Consider the following 20,209-nt stretch of genomic DNA (forward strand, 5'->3'; position numbering starts at 1 on the left):
TCCTCCCCAAGATACTGTTTCCAACCAAATAAGACAATAACAAAATTTGATTGAGAGCTACCATTCATGCTGTAAATTCGAATAGAATTGCTTTACATGAAACAAATTGCCTGACAGATAGATTCTCCCAACATGGAAAAAGATGCATTGGGTCAGTTTACACGCACCTCAACTAAATCATGCGGACAAATCTCACTGTCTACGAACGGGGTTCATTGAAGCCGGAATAAATCCCCCAGTCCTATCCTTTAACCATTCCGAACCTTGAGCTACTTACAAACCTTTGTTTTTTCATAAGTAGCTACTTACAAACTTATAACCTTCATAGCTGCTATAAAAGTAGTACAAAGATTGAGCAAAAGGATAAGATGGAAACTCCACACGTTTTAGCCATACCTTATCCTTCACAAGGCCATGTAATCCCGCTGCTAGAGCTCGCGCAGTGCCTGGTACGCCATGGTTTCAAAGTCACGTTTGTGAACACTGAGTTCAATCACAAAAGGGTGATGAATGCATTATCAGACAACGACATTCTAACGAATATTGTAAATCTGGTTTCGATCCCGGATGGGTTGGAACCTTGGGAGGATAGAAATGACTTGAGAAAGCTCACGGAATCCACCTCGGAGGTCATGCCAGGGAAGCTAGAAGAGCTTATTGAAAAGATTAATGGATCAGACAACAAGAAGAAGATCACTTGTGTTATAGCAGATGGGAGCCTGGGATGGGCCTTGGAAGTTGCAGTGAAGATGGGAATCAGGCGAGCAGCCTTCTGGCCTGCTGCAGCTGCCCAATGGGCTTTGCAATTAAGCATTCCAGAACTGATTGCTGATGGGATTATAGAAAGTTATGGTAAGACCTCTAGTCTAACTCTTGATTTTTTTGCAACAACAAAACAAACAGTGCGGAATTTTACAAGTGATTTCAAATATAGGACAATAAAGAAAATACAGTGGAATTCCTGTTGTCGAAGGAGAATAATATCATGGAAAACAGCAATGGTAACAAAAACTAGGGCAAAGTCCACTCTAACCCTCTGTGGTTATCGCCATGTGCGGATACCCCCATCATGATTCAAAACTGACCACATAACCTACCTATGGTTTTAAAAATGTACGGATAGACCCATTGCCGTCATATTTTCCATCCATATTAACGGAGGTGTATCTCACACACCTCTAGAATGTAATCTGAGTCGTTCATAATGTATTAAATAAAGAATAGAGTATCTCTGTTAAAAATCATCTCGATCAGGCATCAATAACCCAGTGATCTAATTTTTAGTAAATTCAAATTTGAAATTTTAATTTCATAACAAAATCGATTCGACCATGAGCTTTTCATTTTTTGATTGACTTGAATTTTGGCATAGATGTAGTATTCATCAAAATTTACAATATCAACGGTTTGGATTCAATTTTTGATATAGGGGATGATGTGGTTATATTTAAAAAAGAAGAAGAATCAAGCGACATGATGAGGGTATATCGGTTTTGTAATATTGTGTCCGTTAATATGGATGGAAAACATGACGACAGGGGGTGTATCTGCACATTTTCAAAACCACAGGTATGTTATGTGGTCAGTTTTGAACCATGAGGGGCGTATCCGCACATGACGATAATTACAGGGGGTCAAAGTGGACTTTGTCCAAAAAATTATACTCCCTCCGTTCCAAAATGACTGTCCCGTTCGGTTTTCAATGCAAATTTTAAATTGTTAATATCTTTCAATCTATAATGAATTTTATGTGCGATATGGATCTTCTATGATAGATCTCAATTAGGTCTATTATACAAAAAATTTAAATTTTTTAAAAACATTGAAAGATATTAACAATTTAAAAGTTACATTGGAGACCGAGCGGGACAGTCATTTTGAAACGGAGGAAGTAAATCCCACAAGGGTAGCCATGTGGTTATAGGTTCTATGTTGGACCGATTACAAACCCGGAGATCTTGCGTTCAACTCTTTCTGACAAAGGGCTACATAATGATTTATCCTACGCCTCCGGCTTGTGGGTGGATGCTGGTATTTGGGATTTACCCGCCCTCAGACATCAAAAAAAAAACTGACAAGAAAGTGTGGAGAATTCATTGGTATAAATCCATCAGGATAAATCAGCATAGAGATGCAAAAACAGCATAGTGACAAGGATCAAATGTAGGGGAAAGAAGAAGTTTTCTGCCTCATAAAATCTACAAAGCATTAGAAAGAACATGCCATATTTCAAATACAGAAGCGATTCGCATCCTGTTGCAAGTTAACTAATTTGTTTATCCTTCCATTATGTTTTGATTATGATAGAATATTACCCTTTTTTCTTCAGCAGGAATGCCGGTAATTAATCGGATGATTCAGCTCTCACCATCCATGCCTTCAATGAACACAGAAAGCTTCCCATGGATATGCTTTCATGATGAGAACACAAATAAATCCATTTTTGATTGTTTGACTAGAAACAACAAGGCTGTGAAATTTGCAGACCGTCTAGTCTGCAATTCAAGTTATGAGCTAGAGTCGGCAGCATTTGCCTTATTTCCGAATTTCCTACCAATAGGTTCACTTTCGGCAAGTAACCGGCTTGGAAAGTCCAGTGGCCACTTCTGGCCAGAGGACTCAACTTGCTTGGATTGGCTTGATCAACAACCAGGACAATCAGTCATCTATGTTGCATTTGGGAGCATCACAGTTTTCGATCAAATCCAATTCCAAGAGTTGGCTATGGGGCTTGAATTAACTAACCGACCATTTTTATGGGTGGTTAGGCCAGATATAACTAAAGAGGCCTCTGATGCTTACCTTACAGAGATTAAAGAAAGAGTAGCAACTCGCGGCCGAATGGTATGTTGGGCGCCTCAGGACAAGGTCCTCGGTCATCCATCTGTGGCTTGTTTCTTAAGCCATTGTGGCTGGAACTCCACCATTGAAGGCATAAGCAATGGAATTCCTTTCCTGTGCTGGCCTTATTTTGCTGACCAGTTTTTCAACCAGAGCTACATTTGTGACGTTTGGAAGGTTGGATTGGGTTTTAACAAAGACGAAGGAGGGATCATCAGACATGAAGAAATCAAGGATAAAGTGGAACAACTGCTAGCCGATGAGGCATTGAAATCAAGGGCTTTGCATCTAAAGGAAGTGATTGCAAAAACTGTCGAAGAAGGGGGCACCTCTAGCAACAATCTCAATAATTTCATCAAGTGGATGAAGGAATAGACAAACAGTATGCATATTGCTTCCGTTTTCTTTTTCCTGTACATTTCATAGCACAAAAATAAGAAAAGGAGGCTGATATTGAATAAGGAGAAGTATCTGCAAGGCTATCATGAGATTATAAAAACGTGTATCTTGTGCCTTCCAATATACAACACCCAAAGTACAACGATAACGTGTATCCTCAATCATTGCAGATTGATTTTGAGAAGGTGCTTATACATGGTATCAAAGATAGGTTTTTGAGCTTTTGACAAATCTCCTCTTGATTGGTTGTCCCGTTTTTGGTGCCTTAATTGAACTTTGTTTCAGTGTGACTTCTGTTATGGATCCTTACTTGCAAGTTAGGTGTCAGGGGGAGTGCAAGAGTTTGTCTACATTGGTTAGTTGTCTAAATTGAGCCAGAAGAAGATCTCCGGTCATTACAAATAAGTTCTCTTTCATTCTCAAGGAGTAGTAAATTGAGGAAATGTAAAACCAAGTTAAAAGACTGGGTTCTTCGAATTTTATTGGATACCAACCTCAAAAAATGGTTCATGACTAGGTGCCCAAACAAATTCAAAGCCTCTTATGAATTGACCTTAACACATGAATTGAGAGCAAGTGGTGGGAAGGCCCTAGTAACCCATATTTTGTCCCGAAACTATCACATTGCAACCTATGTGGTCAAATTGTTAACGCCATCCACCAATTTGGACGGAAAATTGGTTAAGTGGGAGCCACCTGAGTTTGTCCCCCCAATGCAAGGGCAAATAAGCCATTCCACACTTAAACCCATCTGACGCCAACTCCATTTGGTTTCCCTCTATGGCGTAGCCAGGAATCTATATAAACGGGGGCAACATTAGAATAATAGAAAAACGTTCGTGGTAAAAATTTAAAAAACTAACATGCTAGTACTCATTTATTAAGAAAGTAACTTAGGTAGAATATAAGACAAACGAATTGCTTGAATAGTCTTAGCGGGTCAAGTCTAAGAGCAATTTACTACGTAATATTTACAACCTTGCTCCCATTGTTATTAGTAATTCCTAAAGTATAAAACACATATATAGCTCATAGTTTAGACACTTTTGAATTTTGGGCATTATGCATTATAGAGTTCTAAATAGTAAGTGGCGGCTGATTTTCGCATTAGACATCTCATTTCACCAGCGTAATGACGTTGTTCTAATACATGAAATGAAAAATTGGGAATGAAATGATATTCGAAATGTCTTAGAGTGATTAAAAGTATATTTATGAACTACAATTAACAAGAACAAGACAAAATGCAAAATATACATTTTTAAGTTTCGATTTTAAAAAAAAAAAAATTCAGTGGAGGCCCATACTACCTCCGCCACTGGTTTCCCTCCAATTTGTACACACCCAGTGCTAGAAAAAAACAGAGTTTATTCCAAAAAAATCTCCTTTTTTCCATTCGGATAATCAGCACTACATTGCGAGTCCATGAATTGTAAGCCTAGGTTTTAGTGCAATAACCCAAGTAAAATCACCTCTGCTGCACTGCACTAATTAAGCATATGCAGTGGAGACAATTAGTTGCTTGTATGTTATGCAAAGATTTTACCTTTTGTCTTGCTCTTCTGTAATTTCACTAAATTCTGATTAAATTGAAACACTAAAAATTATCAGTGGAAATTATGCTAATAGGAAAATGGTTGCTTGTACGTAGCGTAAGGATTTTACCTGATGGTATACGGTTGAGAGAGAGAGAGAGAGAGGAGGAGGAGGAGGAGTGTGGCTGAGGTCGAGAGTAAAGAGAAAGGACGAGATGGGGAAGGAAGCACGACGACGGAGGTGGAGGAACCCACCGGCGCCGGAAGAAGAAGTAGCGTAGAGAGAGAGTGTGTGTGTCTGAGTGTGTAACTATGTATGGAAGAAGTAAATGGGGCGAAGTCCGATGTACACCTAACTCGTGTCGAGTTTTCATTAATCGAAACTCTGCCATTACAAAAGTTTCAGAGATGCGAGTTTTCATTAATCGAAACTCTGCCATTACAAAAGTTCGCGGCTATGAGCGAACGTTCGCGGCCATATACAAAATGATTGCGGCCCGAGTTGTAGAAGCGTGGTTGCATTTCACGCTTTTCAAATGGTGGAACTTCGTTACCTTATAGGCTTTGTTTGGATAGATGTTGATTTTAAATGAATGGGTTCGCCATTATTATATAGTTATGGATAGCTCAGATATGGAAATCGATATTGAGTTTAGGAGGTTTATCATGATTGAAGTAACTATATAATAGGAGTGATTAGAGATCCTTGATCTTGAAGATTGTAGCTATACAAGAATCAAATGTTCTAGCTCCAGTCTACTCTAGTTTCATATGCTTGTAAAATTGAACATAAAATCTCTTCATATGAATTCCACGTCTCTCCATACGGAGCCTAGGGTATGTTTGGTTGGATGGAATCAAAATTGGAATGGAATAGTCATTCCAATGACTTACTTATTTCAATGTTTGGTTCACCATTGAATAATGGAATGATGATTCCAAATAGAATCACTATTCACCTTAGTGAAGGAATTGTCATTCCATTCAAAAAACTAAGGAATTGTTATTCCATTTCTTTGTCACACCAAAATTTACTAGTGCCACTTCAACATTCACTATTGCCACACCAAAAATTACTATTACCACTCCAAAAAATGCTATTGCCACTCCAAAAATTACTATTGTCACTTCAAAAATTGCTATTACTATACTATTCCATTGGAGATGAGAATGACTGTTACTAAGCACAACCAAACATGAGAATGAGAATAATTATTCCATTCTCAATTCCTCCAATTCTATTCCATTCTTAATTCCATTCCTATTCACATTCCATTCCAACCAAACGCACAAATGTTTTCCTTTGTCTAACATTTGCAGATCCTTTAGAGAGAGGGGCAGGTACTGCACGAACTTGTACATGCCGTGGGGGAGAAAAAAAAATAAAATCTTACAATGGGGATTCTATTCGTAACTCTTGCTGTTTGGTTGGTGTTTGAGAAACCTGACTCTAAATGTATAATGGTGTTTGTCAACCCTGAGGTACCCAACGATAGTAACTTACGACAACCAGTGGTGCGCCCCTGCACTGTGGTGAACACTTAACTCATGACCCTATATGCTAAGACCTTGAGTTGTGATCCAGTATTTCTTCCTTTTGCTTCATTGTTTTGATTTTTGTTTGATCTCGTAATTATTCGTTCCTTGTTTGCAAATTGGAATGTGACATGGTCGGTTTATTAGTGCAATCCATTTCATTTGCTTCATTTGACTAATTGACATTAAATTAAGTACATATGCTGAGGTTTACATGGGAATCATCTTTAACATCTTGCCATCTTGGATACCTAAGCATACGAGTCATAGGTTGGCATCGAATAAAATTCGAAGAACCCAGTCTTTCCACTTGGTTTTACCTTTCCTCAATTTACTACTCCTTGAGAATGATTTTTATTTCTATGATTGTGTATCTCTTTGTGGCAGGCTTTCTTATTATTCTTACCATTCCGGCACTCGATGAGAAGTATGAAAACAACAATGTCAATAGAAATATCCTAATCGGTTGCAGGGAAGTGCAGCTGTTGTATGTGAAATTGGACGTGGAGTGTCTCAGTATGTTTCAGAAGTGGATTTTTTTTGGAAATGATACAATGCTTTTGTAATTGTGTGAGTTGAACATCTAGATTTGAGGAGTAATATATGCTTGCAGAGAATGATGTACTGCTTTTGTAATAGTGTGAGTGGAACATCTATTGATTGGGTGGTTGTTATTCACTGTGATTGTCCTACTGCTCTGCACTCCTGTCTGGGATGTTTGATCTGAAATCATTAACTGGTGTGGTTTGGAGTGGGTGACTCCACCCACACTTGGCATTCTTCTTCAATGGTGGATTGATTGGAGCTTCAAGCCAAAGGGAAAATTGATCTGGGACTGCATACCTACTACAATTCCGTGGACTATCTGGAATACAAGAAATGGATGTGCTTTCAAAAATGAAACTTCGGATAGGAAGGAAGTGGTTGAACTTATCAAGTCCAGGATTGCTCTTTGGGTGAAAGCAAAGTGGAAGTCCAATGAGTATTCATTGAATGACTTCATCTTCAGACTGAGGAGCATATTGGAAGCTTCTCATATTACTATGATTCCATGATTTTGATCTTGGGGCTGTGTATATAGGTTGTGGGCTCGGGTTTGTCTTGGTTGTGTCTGAGTTATGGGGTTTGGGTTTGGGGTCTTGGGAGTGTCACTCTTGCAGTCTTGGGTGTGTGGGTCTGTGGGGGTGTGGTTTGGTGGTCTGGGTATTATGGTGGTTTGAAATTTGCTGGGGTGCGGTCTTGTTGGTTTATGTTTAATGTTCTGCGTCATATAATATGTCTGGTTTGGTATAGGTTTTGGTTCAGTTTATTGTTTTGCCTGTGTCTACTGGTTTACATTATATTATTGGGTGGTTGGGGTCTTTTGACTTTGTACTACACAAGTCAGTTCTTGGTGAAACATATATTGGTTTGTTCAGCTCTAGCTTCCACTCTACCTATTGGCTACTACGGTACTACCTGGTCTGGGTAGCATTTGCTTGAATTATACTTCCTATTTCTGCGTTGATGTATGCTTCAAGGACTCACGTGCCCCTCACTTGCACATGAAGAGGTAAGTAAAGGATCCATAACACAAAAATCACACGGAAATAAGGCGTAGTTAAGACACAAAAATGAGACAATCAATCAAGAGAGACTTATCAAAAGCCTCCGAACATCCATCCTGTTGCTACATTGAACAACTTGTCTATTCCTTCATCCACCTGATGAAACTATTGAAATTATTGTTAGAACAGCCGCCTCCTTTTACAGTTTCTGCAGACACTTCCTTCAGATGCAAAGCCCTTGCTTTCAATGCCTCATCAGCCAGCAGTTCTTCCACTTTTTCCTTAATTTCTTTGTGTCTGATGATCCCACTTTCATCTTTGTTGAACCACAACCCAATTTTCCAAACATCACAAATGTAGGTCTGGTTAAAAAACTGATCAGCAAAGAAAGGCCAGCACAGGAAAGGAATCCCGTTGCTTATGCCTTCAATGGTGGAGTTCCAACCACAATGGCTTAAGAAACAAGCCACAGATGGATGAGCGAGGACCTTGTCCTGAGGAGCCCAACCTACCATTCGCCCGCGAGTTGCTACTCTTTCTTTGAACCCTCTAGGGTAAGCATCAGTGACCTTTTCGGTAATATCTGGCCGCACCACCCATAAAAATGGTCGGTTGGTTATTTCAAGCCCCATAGCCAACTCTTGGAATTGGATTTGACTGAAAACTGTGAAGCTTCCAAATGCAACGTAGATGACTGATTGTGCTGGCTGTTGATCAAGCCATTCCAAGCAAGTTGAGTCCTCTGGCCAGAAGTGGCCGATAGACTTTCCCAGCCGGTTACTTGCCAAAAGTGGACCTATTGGTAGGAAATTTGGAAATAAGGCAAACGTTGCCGACTCTAGCTCATAACTTGAATTGGAGATCAGCCGGTCTGCAAATTTCATGGCCTTGTTGTTTCTAGTAAAAAGATCGAAAATGGATTTATTTGTCTTCTCATCATGAAAGCATAGCCATGGGAAGTTTTCTGTGTTCATTGAAGGCATGGATGGTGAGAGCTGAATCATCTGATTATTCACCGGAGTTCCTGCTGAAGAAAAAAGGGTAATATTCTGTCATACTGAATAAATAATGGAAGGATAAACAAATTTGTTAACTTGCAACAGGATGCGAACCGCTTCTTTTTTGAAATATGGGATGTTCTTTCTAATGCTTTGTAGATTCTATGAGGCAGAAAACTTCATCTTTTCCCTACATTTGATCCTTGTCAAATTGCTGTTTTTGCATCTCTATGCTGATTTATCCTGCTGGATTTATACTGATGAATTCTCTATACTTTCTTGTCAGTTATTTTGGTGACATCAGAGGGCGGGAAAATCCCAAATACCTGCATCCATCCACAAGCCAGGGGCAAAGGATAACCACATGGCTACACTGGTGGGATTTATACTTTTCATTACCATTGCTATTTTCTTTGATATTGTTCTCCTTCGATAACAAGAATTCCACTGTATTTTCTCTATCGTCCTATATTTGAAATCAGTTGTAAAATTCTGCACTGTTCGTTTTGTTGTTGCAGACAGATCAAGAGTTAGACTAAAGGTCTTACCATAACTTTCTATAATCCCATCAGCAATCAGTTCCGGAATGCTTAATTGCAAAGCCCATAGGGCAGCTGCAGCAGGCCAGAAGGCTGCTCGCCTGATTCGCATCTTCTCTGCAACTTCCAAGGCCCATCCCTGGCACCCATCTGCTATAACACAAGTGATCTTGTTGTTGTCTGATCCATTAATCTTTTCAATAAGCTCTTCTAGCTTCCCAGGCATGACCTCCCAGGTGGATTCCGTAAGCTTTCTCAAGTCATTCCTATCCTCCCAAGGTTCCAACCCATCCGGGATCGAAACCAGATTTACAATATTCGTTAGAATGTCGTTGTCTAATAACGCGTTCATCACCCTTTCGTGATTGAACTCAGTGTTCAAAAATGTGACTTTGAAACCATGGTGTACCAGGCATTGCGCAAGCTCTAGCAGTGGAATTACATGGCCTTGTGCAGGATAAGGTATGGCTAAAACATGTGTTTCCATCTTTGCTCTTTTACTCAATCTTCGTACTACTTTGGCAGATATGAAGGTTTAATGTTTGTAAGTAGTTCAAGGATCGGAAGCAAACAACCCCAGCGTTAACCCGGTGGTTTATTGCTTATCTTACATATTTATGTCCTTTTCTCTCCCTTTTTTCTTAACTTGTAATGGAAGTCTTATTAAAGAACGCCTTTCAAAAAAAAAAATGTCTTATTAAAGAACACCACCGAAAACAGAAGGCCAAGGAGATAACCTTGAGAGCCAATATAAAGAATACAGTGATACCTAAACGTATCTACCCAATCTATATGTATCAAATACTAAGCAATCTGTCCTTTTCCTTTGTCTTTTTCCCTGTTAGGAGCATCTCTCTGTCAGCAATTTGTTTCACTTAAAGCAATTTTATTCTAATTTACATTATGAGTGGAAGCTCTCAATTATGTTTTGTGATTGTCTTATTTGTTGGCAAACAGCATCTTGAGGGATCCATACTTACCTCCAAAATAGACATTAGATTATTAAAGGCACCGATCGTCTGCTCTCAATTATGTTGAATTTCATTTATATGTTGAGATCTGTTTGTCAATTTCTTTTGTGTTTGATCTAGTCGTCAATGTGTGGTGCTAAAGCATCTAACACAAAACTAATTGGTAATGAGTGGAGATCTTACCCAGGCTCATAAACTAGTTTCAGACAACTAAGAGCAAATTCACCCATTGGTGTCAAAGTAGTTTTGCCAGAGTCATTTTTTGGCTTGCTATGGTGTGAAAAGGCCGAAATCAACAATGTTAATACAGCGGTTCGGTTCCTTATTACGGCAATAGCAAGGCAAATGGAAATGGGTGGACTTGCTCTAACCACTTGCAATCCCTAACTTGCAGATGAAGAGGTAAGTAAAGGATCCTTAACACAAAATCCATACTCAAACAAGGTGCAGTTAAGACACAAAAACAAGACAATCAATCAAGAGACTTGTCAAAAGCCTCCAAAAGTGTGACTCTGACACCGTGTTTAACCGCCTACTTATAAATTTAGAATCAATTAGCAATAAATGAAGAGGCTGCCAGGCTCATACACTAAGTTTGGAGGTAATAATTAACTAATGTGTACAAGCTCTAACCTGTGGTATGCCAGCTTTGTATTCTAGTAGAGTTGTATTTTGTGTGTCGTATATTGAATGGCGCACAAGATGCACAGTTTCATCTGAATGCTATGTTTATGCTTCAGTAATACTACTAGCATGATAGCCTTGCAGCTAGCATAACGTGTGCAATATCAGTCTCCGTTTATTTAAAATTTTGATGAGAACCACAAAACAGAACTGACATGCATCATGTCGGTACATTGAACAACTTGTCTATTCCTTCATCCACCTGATGAAACTACCGAAATTATTGCTAGAACAGCCACCTTCTTGTACACTTTCTGCAGTCACTTCCTTCAGACGCAAAGCCCTTGCTTTCAACGCCTCATCAGCCAGCAGTTGTTCAACTTTTCCCTTAATTTCTTCGTGTCTGATGATCCCACTTTCATCTTTGTTGAACCACAACCCAACTTTCCAAACATCACAAATGTAGGTCTGGTTAAAAAACTGGTCACCAAAATAAGGCCAGCAGAGGAAAGGAATCCCGTTGCTTACGCCTTCAATGGTGGAGTTCCAACCACAATGACTTAAGAAACAAGCCACAGAGGGATGACTGAGGACCTTGTCCTGAGGTGCCCAGCCGACCATTCGTCCGCGAGTTACTACTCTTTCTTTGAACCCTCTTGGGTAAGCATCATTTGCCTTTTCAATTATATCTGGCCTCACCACCCATAAAAATGGTCGGTTGGTTAGTTCAAGCCCGATAGCCAACTCTTGGAATTGGATTTGATCGAAAACTGTGAAGCTCCCAAATGCAACATAAATGACTGATTGTGCTGGGTGTTGATCAAGCCATTCCAAGCAAGTTGAGTCCTCTGGCCAGAAGTGGCCGATGGACTTTCCCAGCCGGTTACTTGCCAAAAGTGGACCTATTGGTAGGAAATTCGGAAATAAGGAAAATGCTGCCGGCTCAAGCTCATAACTCGAATTGCAGATCAGCCGGTCAGCAAATTTCACAGCCTTGAGGGTTCTAGTATTAAGATCAAAAAGGATGTTTTTTGTGTTCTTGTCTTGAAAGCACATCCACGGAAAGTTTTCTGTGTTCATTGAAGGCATGGCTGGTGAGAGCTGAATCATCTGACTCTTCACTGGAGTTCCTGCTTAAAAAAAGGGAGGGTAATATTCTATCATTAAGAAAACCAAAATGGAAGATAAGCAAATTAGTTAACTTGCAATGTAATTTGGGAACCACTTCTTTTCTAAACTTGGGATATTCTTCTTAATGCTTGGTAGATCCTAACGTGGTTATCATAGTGAAGACAACATATTTATTTTCAGAGAGGCTTAAAACTTCTACTTTCCTCCGTATTTGATCCCGGCAAGGCAATGCTGTTTTTGCATCAGTATTCTAATTTGTCCGGATGGATGGACACTGATGGATTCTCGTTACTTGTCGGGTTTTTTCCCAGTGATGTCTGAGGGAAAATAAATCCCGAATACCTACAAGTGTACAACCACCCAAAAGTGGAGGTATAAGATAACCCGTTACATTGCCAGAAAGAGTTGAGCACAAGATCTCTAGATTTATCATCGGTCTCGATTACAACCTTTAACCGCAGGGCTACCCTGGTGGGTTTATACTGTTTCTTTCCATTGCTGTTTTAGTTGATATTGTAACCTTCGATAACAGGAACTTCAACTGTGTTTGTTCATTTCTATTGACCTATATCAGTAATTACTTGTAAAATTCTGCACTGTTTTTTATTTTATTGTTGCAGAGAAATCAAGAGTTAGTTAAGAGGTATTACCATAACTGTCTATAATACCATCAGCAATCAGTTCTGGAATGCTGAATCCCAAAGCCCATAGAGCAGCTGCAGCAGGGTAAAAGACCGCTTGCCTGATTTGCATCTTCTCTGCAACTTCCATGGCCCATCCCTGGCACCCATCTGTTATAACACAAGTGATCTTGTTGTTGTCTGATCCATTAATCTTTTCTATAAGCTCTTCTAGCTTCCCAGGCATGACTTCCGAGGTGGATTCCGTTAGCTTTCCCAAGTCATTCCTGTCCTCCCACGGTTCCAACCCATCCGGGATTGTAACCAGATTTACATGGTTCCTTACATTGTCTTTGTCTGGCAATGCATTCATCACCCTTTTGTGATTGAACTCGGTGATCACAAATGTGACTTTGAAACCGTGTTGTACTAGACATTGCGCAAGCTCTAGCAGTGGAATTACATGGCCTTGTGCAGGATAAGATATGGCTAAAACATGTGGTGTTTCCATCTTTGCCTGGCTTAATCACTGAATATGTTTTCTAATATGAGTAGTGCTTCCTCAATTCAATCTTCCTGCTACTTTTATAGGAGCTATGAAGGTATAACCCATGTTACACGGATCCTCCTAGTGCACCAATTAAATATCCGTTTGGGCCATACCGGACACTCGGTTAATGGTGTGGGATTCTTATCTGGCATATTGAATTGGACATACACCAAACAAGAGTGTTTTGTAATTCCAATTTTGCCATAAACACTGCGTTGAACCCCTATATTATGCATGAAATACCCCAAGGAACTTTGTAAACTCTATTTATCTGAGAAAAATATTGGCTTTTTTGGAAAAAATATTTTAGCAGATCCCCAAGTCGAAATGAATTTTGGATGAAGCAGGCACGCGGACGACACAAGTATCAGAGATCATGCCACATTGAGTACGAATTTTAGATGCTCAAAGTGTGTTCCATTAGGTTTAATATATGTAAGTTGCTCAAGAGATCGAAATCAAGCTGTTCTTCTGTCTCGTGTTGTTTTTTGTGCTCCTCTAGAGGCTTTACTGATGTTTGGTTTATTCACCTGGTCTTACATTGTTCTCCTTGGTATTATGCTTCAGTTTTTTTTTTTTGGTTTTGGTCTTTTAAGGTCTTCTGGTTGCAAATGCAGCAACATTGTTCTATCGAAGTGTTAAGTTTATTATGGATTACTCTCCCCGTGCCATCAATTCCTGTATTGGGTTCGTCCATAATCCATATCAAACTTTGACTGGACGGTGGCAATGGTCCCTGGATTAGTCGGTCTCTTGGACTGGATACGGAGTTTCAAAAAAGTTTGTTAGGGACTGGGATTCAGGTTTGTTATCTCTTACATGCTTCTGTCCTTTTACTTGTCAGGAGAGCATATGTCAAAGGATTTGGTACTGGGGTGGACTGTATCAGTTGGCAGTTACTGAAATATAGATTCTGCGTGCTTGTGCCTGAGTGAGGTTTTTGGGGGCTTGCATGGACCAGCACATGAGAGGTGGAGAGTGATCTTTCTTTCTGTGCACTCTTTTTAACCTTGAAAGTTAGTTGTGCTATCTAGAATATACCTTGAAAAGCTGTCGGTCTCTCGTCGTTTGACAAGATATGAGCATCAAATTGCAGGTATTTGGTTGAAATACTTATAACTCGGATTAAACGTACATCGCATCTATACCCTCACAAAGCACTATTGATTCGGTGAGATCGTTTATCCGACGGGTTTGTATATCTCTTTCACTATTACTTCCGTCAATCAAACAGGTTCTCTGTCGTGAGATTGTATACGTCCTTGCATAAGGTGATCGATTTGATTGTTCAGGCTTCTTTATTGATTGTTACAGGCCCCCATCAATCATGTAGTTGGTGAACCATAAAACATTTTAGTAGTGTACTTTCAATAGGAGTAGCCATGAGTTTGAAATGACACTTCTTAATCTTTGGGCTATTACATCAATGCGGAAAGAGATAGGGGCATAGTTCCGCAGCAAAACAGATATAGAGGGACTGTTTCAGTGCATGGTATTCTGAGAGCAGCTATTTTATGTATATTGCCAAATGTTAGGTCTGTACCTCCAATAATTGGAGACTAAATGGGTTCGGCTGTTGTTGTTGTCGTGATCATCTTATCGATTTTTCAAAATGGACAAATGTAATGGGACATATCAAAATGGAATAATAGTCGAAAACCAACGGACTAGGGAGTAGTTTTCTTCTTGGTCCCATATGTCTAGGAGATGTGTATTTTGTGCTTATTCCTCTGGTAGTTGTCCTGCCTTCCTTGGATTATCTTCACAACGGCTAAAGTAGAATGCAAACAATCAAGTGTTTGGATGGTTTTGTTGAGAAATATGGATGGTGGATGTGAGGAGATAAGTAGTGAAATGACTTAATTGCCCTCACTCTATTATTTTAATGGACAAATTATGTTATAATTAGAATAAATACATATTTATCATTAATTGGGGGATAAAATAAATTCAATTTATCTTAAAAAAGTTTAAATATTATTTTTTATTAGAATAGGGTTTTGAATTGACTAGGGAATAGAGGGTAGTTGGATGTGGGTGGTAGTTGAATGAGGAGTAGGTTCAACAAATTAGTTAGGTAAAATTTTCTATAAACACCACTCATTTCTTCATCTCATCTCCATTAAAATAAGTAGTTTTATATTCTTGTTTTTTGGCATCATTTCAATGGCACACCGGTCTTGGAGAGAGGAAGAGGACGAGACGTCGCTACAAAACCTTACGAGCCTATGTAATTGACGTAAGGTTTGTTAGCAACGTCTCCTCCTCCTCCTCCTCGGAGAGCTAGGGACCAGGAGGAATACAACTCAAATTTGCAATTGGCAGCCCAAACTTGCTTAAGAGAAGAGACAGTCAAAAGACCATACTCTCTTTGTCCTGCATTTTTGTGTTCAATGCTTGCCATATCTGGGCACAGTACTTTTAGAAGTTCCTATGTTTTCCATTTGCAGATATTGCCATGCATCCTTCTGGCTAGCTCGCTGAAATTATGTTGGCATTCCCTTTTCGAAATTCTGTAAACGAAGCAACTTAACCTCTTCTTCTTCTTCTTTTTCTAGGTACGAAAATTTGTGCCAGGGTGCACCAGCAACTTGGGATGATTCTCCGTCTGCAAATTCGCATCTCAGCGTTCTTTGCATGCCTTCAACATTTCCACGTTCAGAGAGATCAAGGTGATCTCAAGAATCATCAAGCGGTCACAATTCCTTGCAAAGTTGAGCACTCTGAAGAAATTGGCACATTGCCGATCGAGGTCAAGAACTTGGGGATTGGAGGAGCCGCCAATGTACGATTGATTTTTAGTGCAGAAATACGAGAATAGCAAAATCGTTCTATTTACGTTCAAAATGGTTCTCTGTCATTTTTTTTTCCTTTCATTCTACTCACTTTATTAGTTGATCGTATAGACTCGTACGAGCATATCTTTGGGTATATATATTTTTAAGAGCAACAATTTGTAAAAATTTGTACGAGGAAGGGAGAAGGATCCAGCCATGGCTCTACTAGCTCGCCGATGGGCACGGCCATTAGGCTTGACGTTTTCACCATAACCAAGTCAAGTCAAGGTTGTCACCAAAATGGAAAAATCATCTAACTCATGAGCTTTAAAATCCCAATCAGCAGAATGGTGATCATTAGAAATCCACTGTATAAGGCAGGCACAATCAGATTTGACACCCTGTATAGCCTGTGAACTGCGCGCATACTAGCGACTGCTTGAGATAACATGAGAGAGAGAGAGAGAGAGAGAGAGAGAGAGAGAGCATGATGCAACCAACGAGGAAATAATAGGGAGCAACAAGAGAGAGCATCAGCGATCAACGAGGAAATAATAGGGAGCAACAAACCAATATGAAACAATACGCAAGTTCAGATCATTAAACCAACAATCAACTAGTAAAGCAGGTATCTATCAAGCAACTCCAAATGAAAAAACAAACAGCAGCCAAAGCCCAATGCGAAAGAGAAACAAGACAGTAGCCAACGCTCAAACATCAGCGCGTTTCCAACAAATAGTACCCAGCGCCGAATCTAGAAGAGAAACAAGACAGCTAGTATCTCTTTTCCTCCAACGGACAATAGCTAGCGTGATTCGCTTCTTATCTGCCCAATTGAAGAAACATCAGCTCTAAGAGTGATCGGAAAAAAAAAATGAATGCTCCATAAACAATGACCATTTATGCACCTCAAGCTATTATGAAAACTTGGACATTACAGGCATGAAGAAATCATCGTAGAACTTGTCAGAAACTTAAATAGCCAACTCTACATTCAGGATCCTTGGAAGTTTAGGTAGCCATCGTCTACTTCAAATTAAGTTCGAGTGCAAAATAAAATGTTCTGTAAAAAATATTCTATCGATCTGGGGCTACCTGTTGGGAACTAGTTGAAGAATATTCTTAAGAGGACTATTAAAAATATTCTTAAAAACATTATAAATTAGAAGATATAATCAATTGAAAAATGACACGAACTCCCAAAAAGGACTATTAAATTCGGACGGAAGGAGTATTTATGTTTCCAGAAGCTATAATAAACGATTGTCAATATATACATGGTATGTGACAAAGGATGTACATCATCCATTGGTCGAAATCATAGATTTTGGAGAGTAAACTAGAAGATGATATATCAATATGCATAGGGACGGATCCAGGAATATAGGCTAGTGGGGGCACCTTGTTAATCATAATGGCGAAAATTTATTTATTTTAGTCTACCACAGTAAGATCATACATAATTAAGGCATGTATTACTAACTACAAAAATTTATAATGCGTACTTTAAGTTAAATTAGGTAAAAATGAGCAAAAAATCTTAGAAGAATATTTTTAAGTATGTTTTAAATGAACATCAACCAGTTTTAGAATGATCGAACTAGTTTTGTTAATGACTTTATTGTAAAATATTTTTCTCAGATGGTTAAAAATAAAGAGAATTAAGAAAGAAGAGTTCCACATAGACAAACAACTCATAAAGCAACAAGTATAAATGCACCATATGATGAAATTCAAATATAAAACTAGTTTTATATGTGTATTTTCGAGATATATGCAGGTGTGTATGTTTATATATTAGTATTTTCATAATTATGCTAATTTATACGAAAATATTTTTAAAAATGTTTTAATTTCGAGTGGGGGCACGCGCCCCCGCGTGACCCCACTTAGGTCCGTCCCTAAATAGGAAAAATGACGGCCAAAGACGTGTTTTGAAAATTAATACCCGCTAAGGACATACTGAGAACATTTGTTAATACTGAAAATGTCTTTGACGGGTATTAATTATCAAAATACGCCCTTAGCTGTTATTTTCCCCTCTGAATATGCACAACCTATTAAAGAGTAACTTAGATATTTTATTTTGGACCAATAAAATAAAGCCCAATTTAAGTTCAATTGACAAGTCCAAAGTTAAAGGATATTATTGGAGATATAAATATCTAAGTTTCTAGAAACTTTAAAATATCTAACTTCTAGAAGCTGTAGGATACCCTTTGAATATTTAGCTGTTATTTTTTTAGAAAAAAAGTCACATGAAAATCTAGAACCCACTTAAAATATTATTTTGTATGAAAACATCTTTAGACTAGAACATTACATGGTCTGGAATAAATATGAACGTGTACTAGCCAAATTGTACCAAGCTAAAGAAGTTTGAATTAAAGTCAAATACAATTGCTTCCTTCCCCACTCTTGTCTCAACTATTCTTCCCCCCTCCAAAAGTTGCTTCCAACATAAATAATCATTCTCTTCCAACACAAGGGATGGTGACACTCATGTTTAAAAGACAGCTCGACAACACGATGAAGGAAGAACAGAAGGTACATTATGACAACTAAGGCTGTAAATGAACCGAGCAGCTCGTGAGCTCGGTTTGTTGAGGCTCAGCTTATTTACTAAACGAGTCGACTTAAACGAGCCGAGTGGCTTGTTCGACAAAATTTCGGCTCAAATTTTTGGCTCGAGCTCGAGTTTTTGACTTGTTTAGTAAACAAACCGAGCTCAAACTCGACAAAGCTCGGCTCGTTCATAGCCCTATAACAGGATCTGCCTTTGCTTGTGTCTCCACATGTGCCCATGCCTATGCCTTAAGGAAATAGATAAGCTTTCGAAATGATGAGTATTGACAACCTTAATCCAGGGTGTCCTTCATTTTATGAAACTTATTTTTGAAAAACCTAAATCCAAGCAGGAACCCGATCATGATCAACACTAAAATCATGCATGTGCACAGTTTGCAGATCCTACTCCCACAACACATCCTTTCTTCTCTCTCTGTATTTCGGAATGGTGTTCGGAAATGACATAGATTGGAATATATTGGGGAGTGGAGTACTAGTAGTAGATGAAGAGGATAAGAGAAATGGTTGGAGTGGGTTGGGTTGAGAAATTCTCTCTATTTAATCTGGGTCCATTGAAGCAGTTATTCCACCATTTGTTTTAACAGTTCAATAAAAAATTACTTTATAATTTTGGAGTACCGTCACGTGCTACCCTAACACATTTTTTCAATAGACATTTATGCGAATCCAGACCACTAAATACTTGGAGCTTTTATTTTGAATCATACTAACATAGTCCTTTGCAACAAGCCCTCATCTTCAGGCATGGATAATTCACAATCCATATGGTCTTATTTGACAGATCACATCGAATGAATATATACAGTTTTTTATTAAACGGTTAAAAACAAACTGTTCAAATCAAGCCTTTTTCAGTCCTTTTTTTTTTGACGATTTCTCACGGGTACCCTTAAAATCACGTTCTAATAGCATTAAGCGGATCGGATCATCGAAGTCCTATCGAAAAATGGGAGAAATGAGGAGGTCCACATATAAGGTCCTCAACTTAAGATCCTTAACTGAAGATTTCTGTATATATATATTTTTAAGGGGGCGGTTCCGCTCACACCCATTTTGACACCTCACCCTTTCGGGTCTCATTATGCTATTCTAAACCGTTGATCTTGTTTAAATGAGTAAAATAGAGGGCACTGCAAAAATTCAGCTCATTTTGATATCGGTAAGGGCTTGATCTAAACAGTTTTGCAAACATCAGTTCCTGTCACATTTTCTGTAAAATTGTTTGGATCAAGCACTTGTGGATATCAAAATGAGCTGAATTTTTGTAGAGCCCCCTATTTTACTAATTTAAACAAGATCAACGGTTCGAAACATCACAGCGGGACTCGAAATAAAATCGGGTGTCAAAATGGATGTGAGCGAAACCGTCCTCCTAAATATATATCTATATATATAATAAATGATGAGAATTGATTTTCACACTTCCCTTTTATCCAAGTGTACTTCTTTTTTTGGTTTGTAGTGATGTAAAATTACATGATTATCCTTTTCATGGTGAAGGAAAAAAGGTATGAAGGGTAATTTTGTAATTCTACATGAATGAAGACAAAAA

At 38.7% G+C, this 20,209-nt stretch overlaps 3 protein-coding genes and 3 long non-coding RNA genes across 7 annotated transcripts; 4 read left to right on the forward strand and 2 right to left on the reverse strand.

The window, feature by feature from the left end:
• Positions 1-368: 368 nt before the first annotated feature.
• LOC131302283 (UDP-glycosyltransferase 83A1-like) lies at positions 369-3,471 on the forward strand. Of its 2 annotated transcripts, none has more exons than XM_058328837.1 (2): positions 369-852; positions 2,330-3,471. In XM_058328837.1, the coding sequence occupies exons 1-2, from the start codon at positions 369-371 to the stop codon at positions 3,214-3,216; spliced, it is 1,371 nt and encodes a 456-aa protein (XP_058184820.1). In that variant the 3' UTR covers positions 3,217-3,471. The 2 variants fall into 2 exon arrangements, with proteins under 2 accessions (XP_058184820.1, XP_058184821.1); XM_058328838.1 differs by having other exon boundaries at positions 2,333-3,471.
• A 2,174-nt stretch (positions 3,472-5,645) lies between these two features.
• On the forward strand, positions 5,646-6,989 carry LOC131302325 (uncharacterized). The gene is made up of 2 exons (XR_009191697.1): positions 5,646-6,257; positions 6,699-6,989. It is a non-coding gene; the product is annotated as an uncharacterized LOC131302325 (long non-coding RNA).
• A 922-nt stretch (positions 6,990-7,911) lies between these two features.
• On the reverse strand, positions 7,912-9,945 carry LOC131302288 (UDP-glycosyltransferase 83A1-like). The gene is made up of 2 exons (XM_058328843.1): positions 9,405-9,945; positions 7,912-8,882 (listed from the first exon to the last, which is right to left on the reverse strand). Exons 1-2 carry the CDS (start codon positions 9,880-9,882, stop codon positions 7,999-8,001), a joined length of 1,362 nt encoding a protein of 453 aa, XP_058184826.1. The 5' UTR covers positions 9,883-9,945; the 3' UTR covers positions 7,912-7,998.
• On the forward strand, positions 8,609-9,638 carry LOC131302321 (uncharacterized). Its single transcript, XR_009191694.1, has 2 exons — positions 8,609-8,899; positions 9,143-9,638. It is a non-coding gene; the product is annotated as an uncharacterized LOC131302321 (long non-coding RNA).
• LOC131302324 (uncharacterized) lies at positions 9,732-12,860 on the forward strand. Its single transcript, XR_009191696.1, has 3 exons — positions 9,732-9,857; positions 12,433-12,592; positions 12,742-12,860. It is a non-coding gene; the product is annotated as an uncharacterized LOC131302324 (long non-coding RNA).
• Positions 11,146-13,672, reverse strand: LOC131302287 (UDP-glycosyltransferase 83A1-like). Its single transcript, XM_058328842.1, has 2 exons — positions 12,772-13,672; positions 11,146-12,120 (listed from the first exon to the last, which is right to left on the reverse strand). The coding sequence occupies exons 1-2, from the start codon at positions 13,250-13,252 to the stop codon at positions 11,237-11,239; spliced, it is 1,365 nt and encodes a 454-aa protein (XP_058184825.1). The 5' UTR covers positions 13,253-13,672; the 3' UTR covers positions 11,146-11,236.
• Between the last annotated feature and the right edge of the window lie 6,537 nt (positions 13,673-20,209).

The sequence above is a fragment of the Rhododendron vialii genome, chromosome 10a (genome assembly GCF_030253575.1).
Source record: "Rhododendron vialii isolate Sample 1 chromosome 10a, ASM3025357v1".
Taxonomy (NCBI): Eukaryota; Viridiplantae; Streptophyta; class Magnoliopsida; order Ericales; family Ericaceae; genus Rhododendron; species Rhododendron vialii.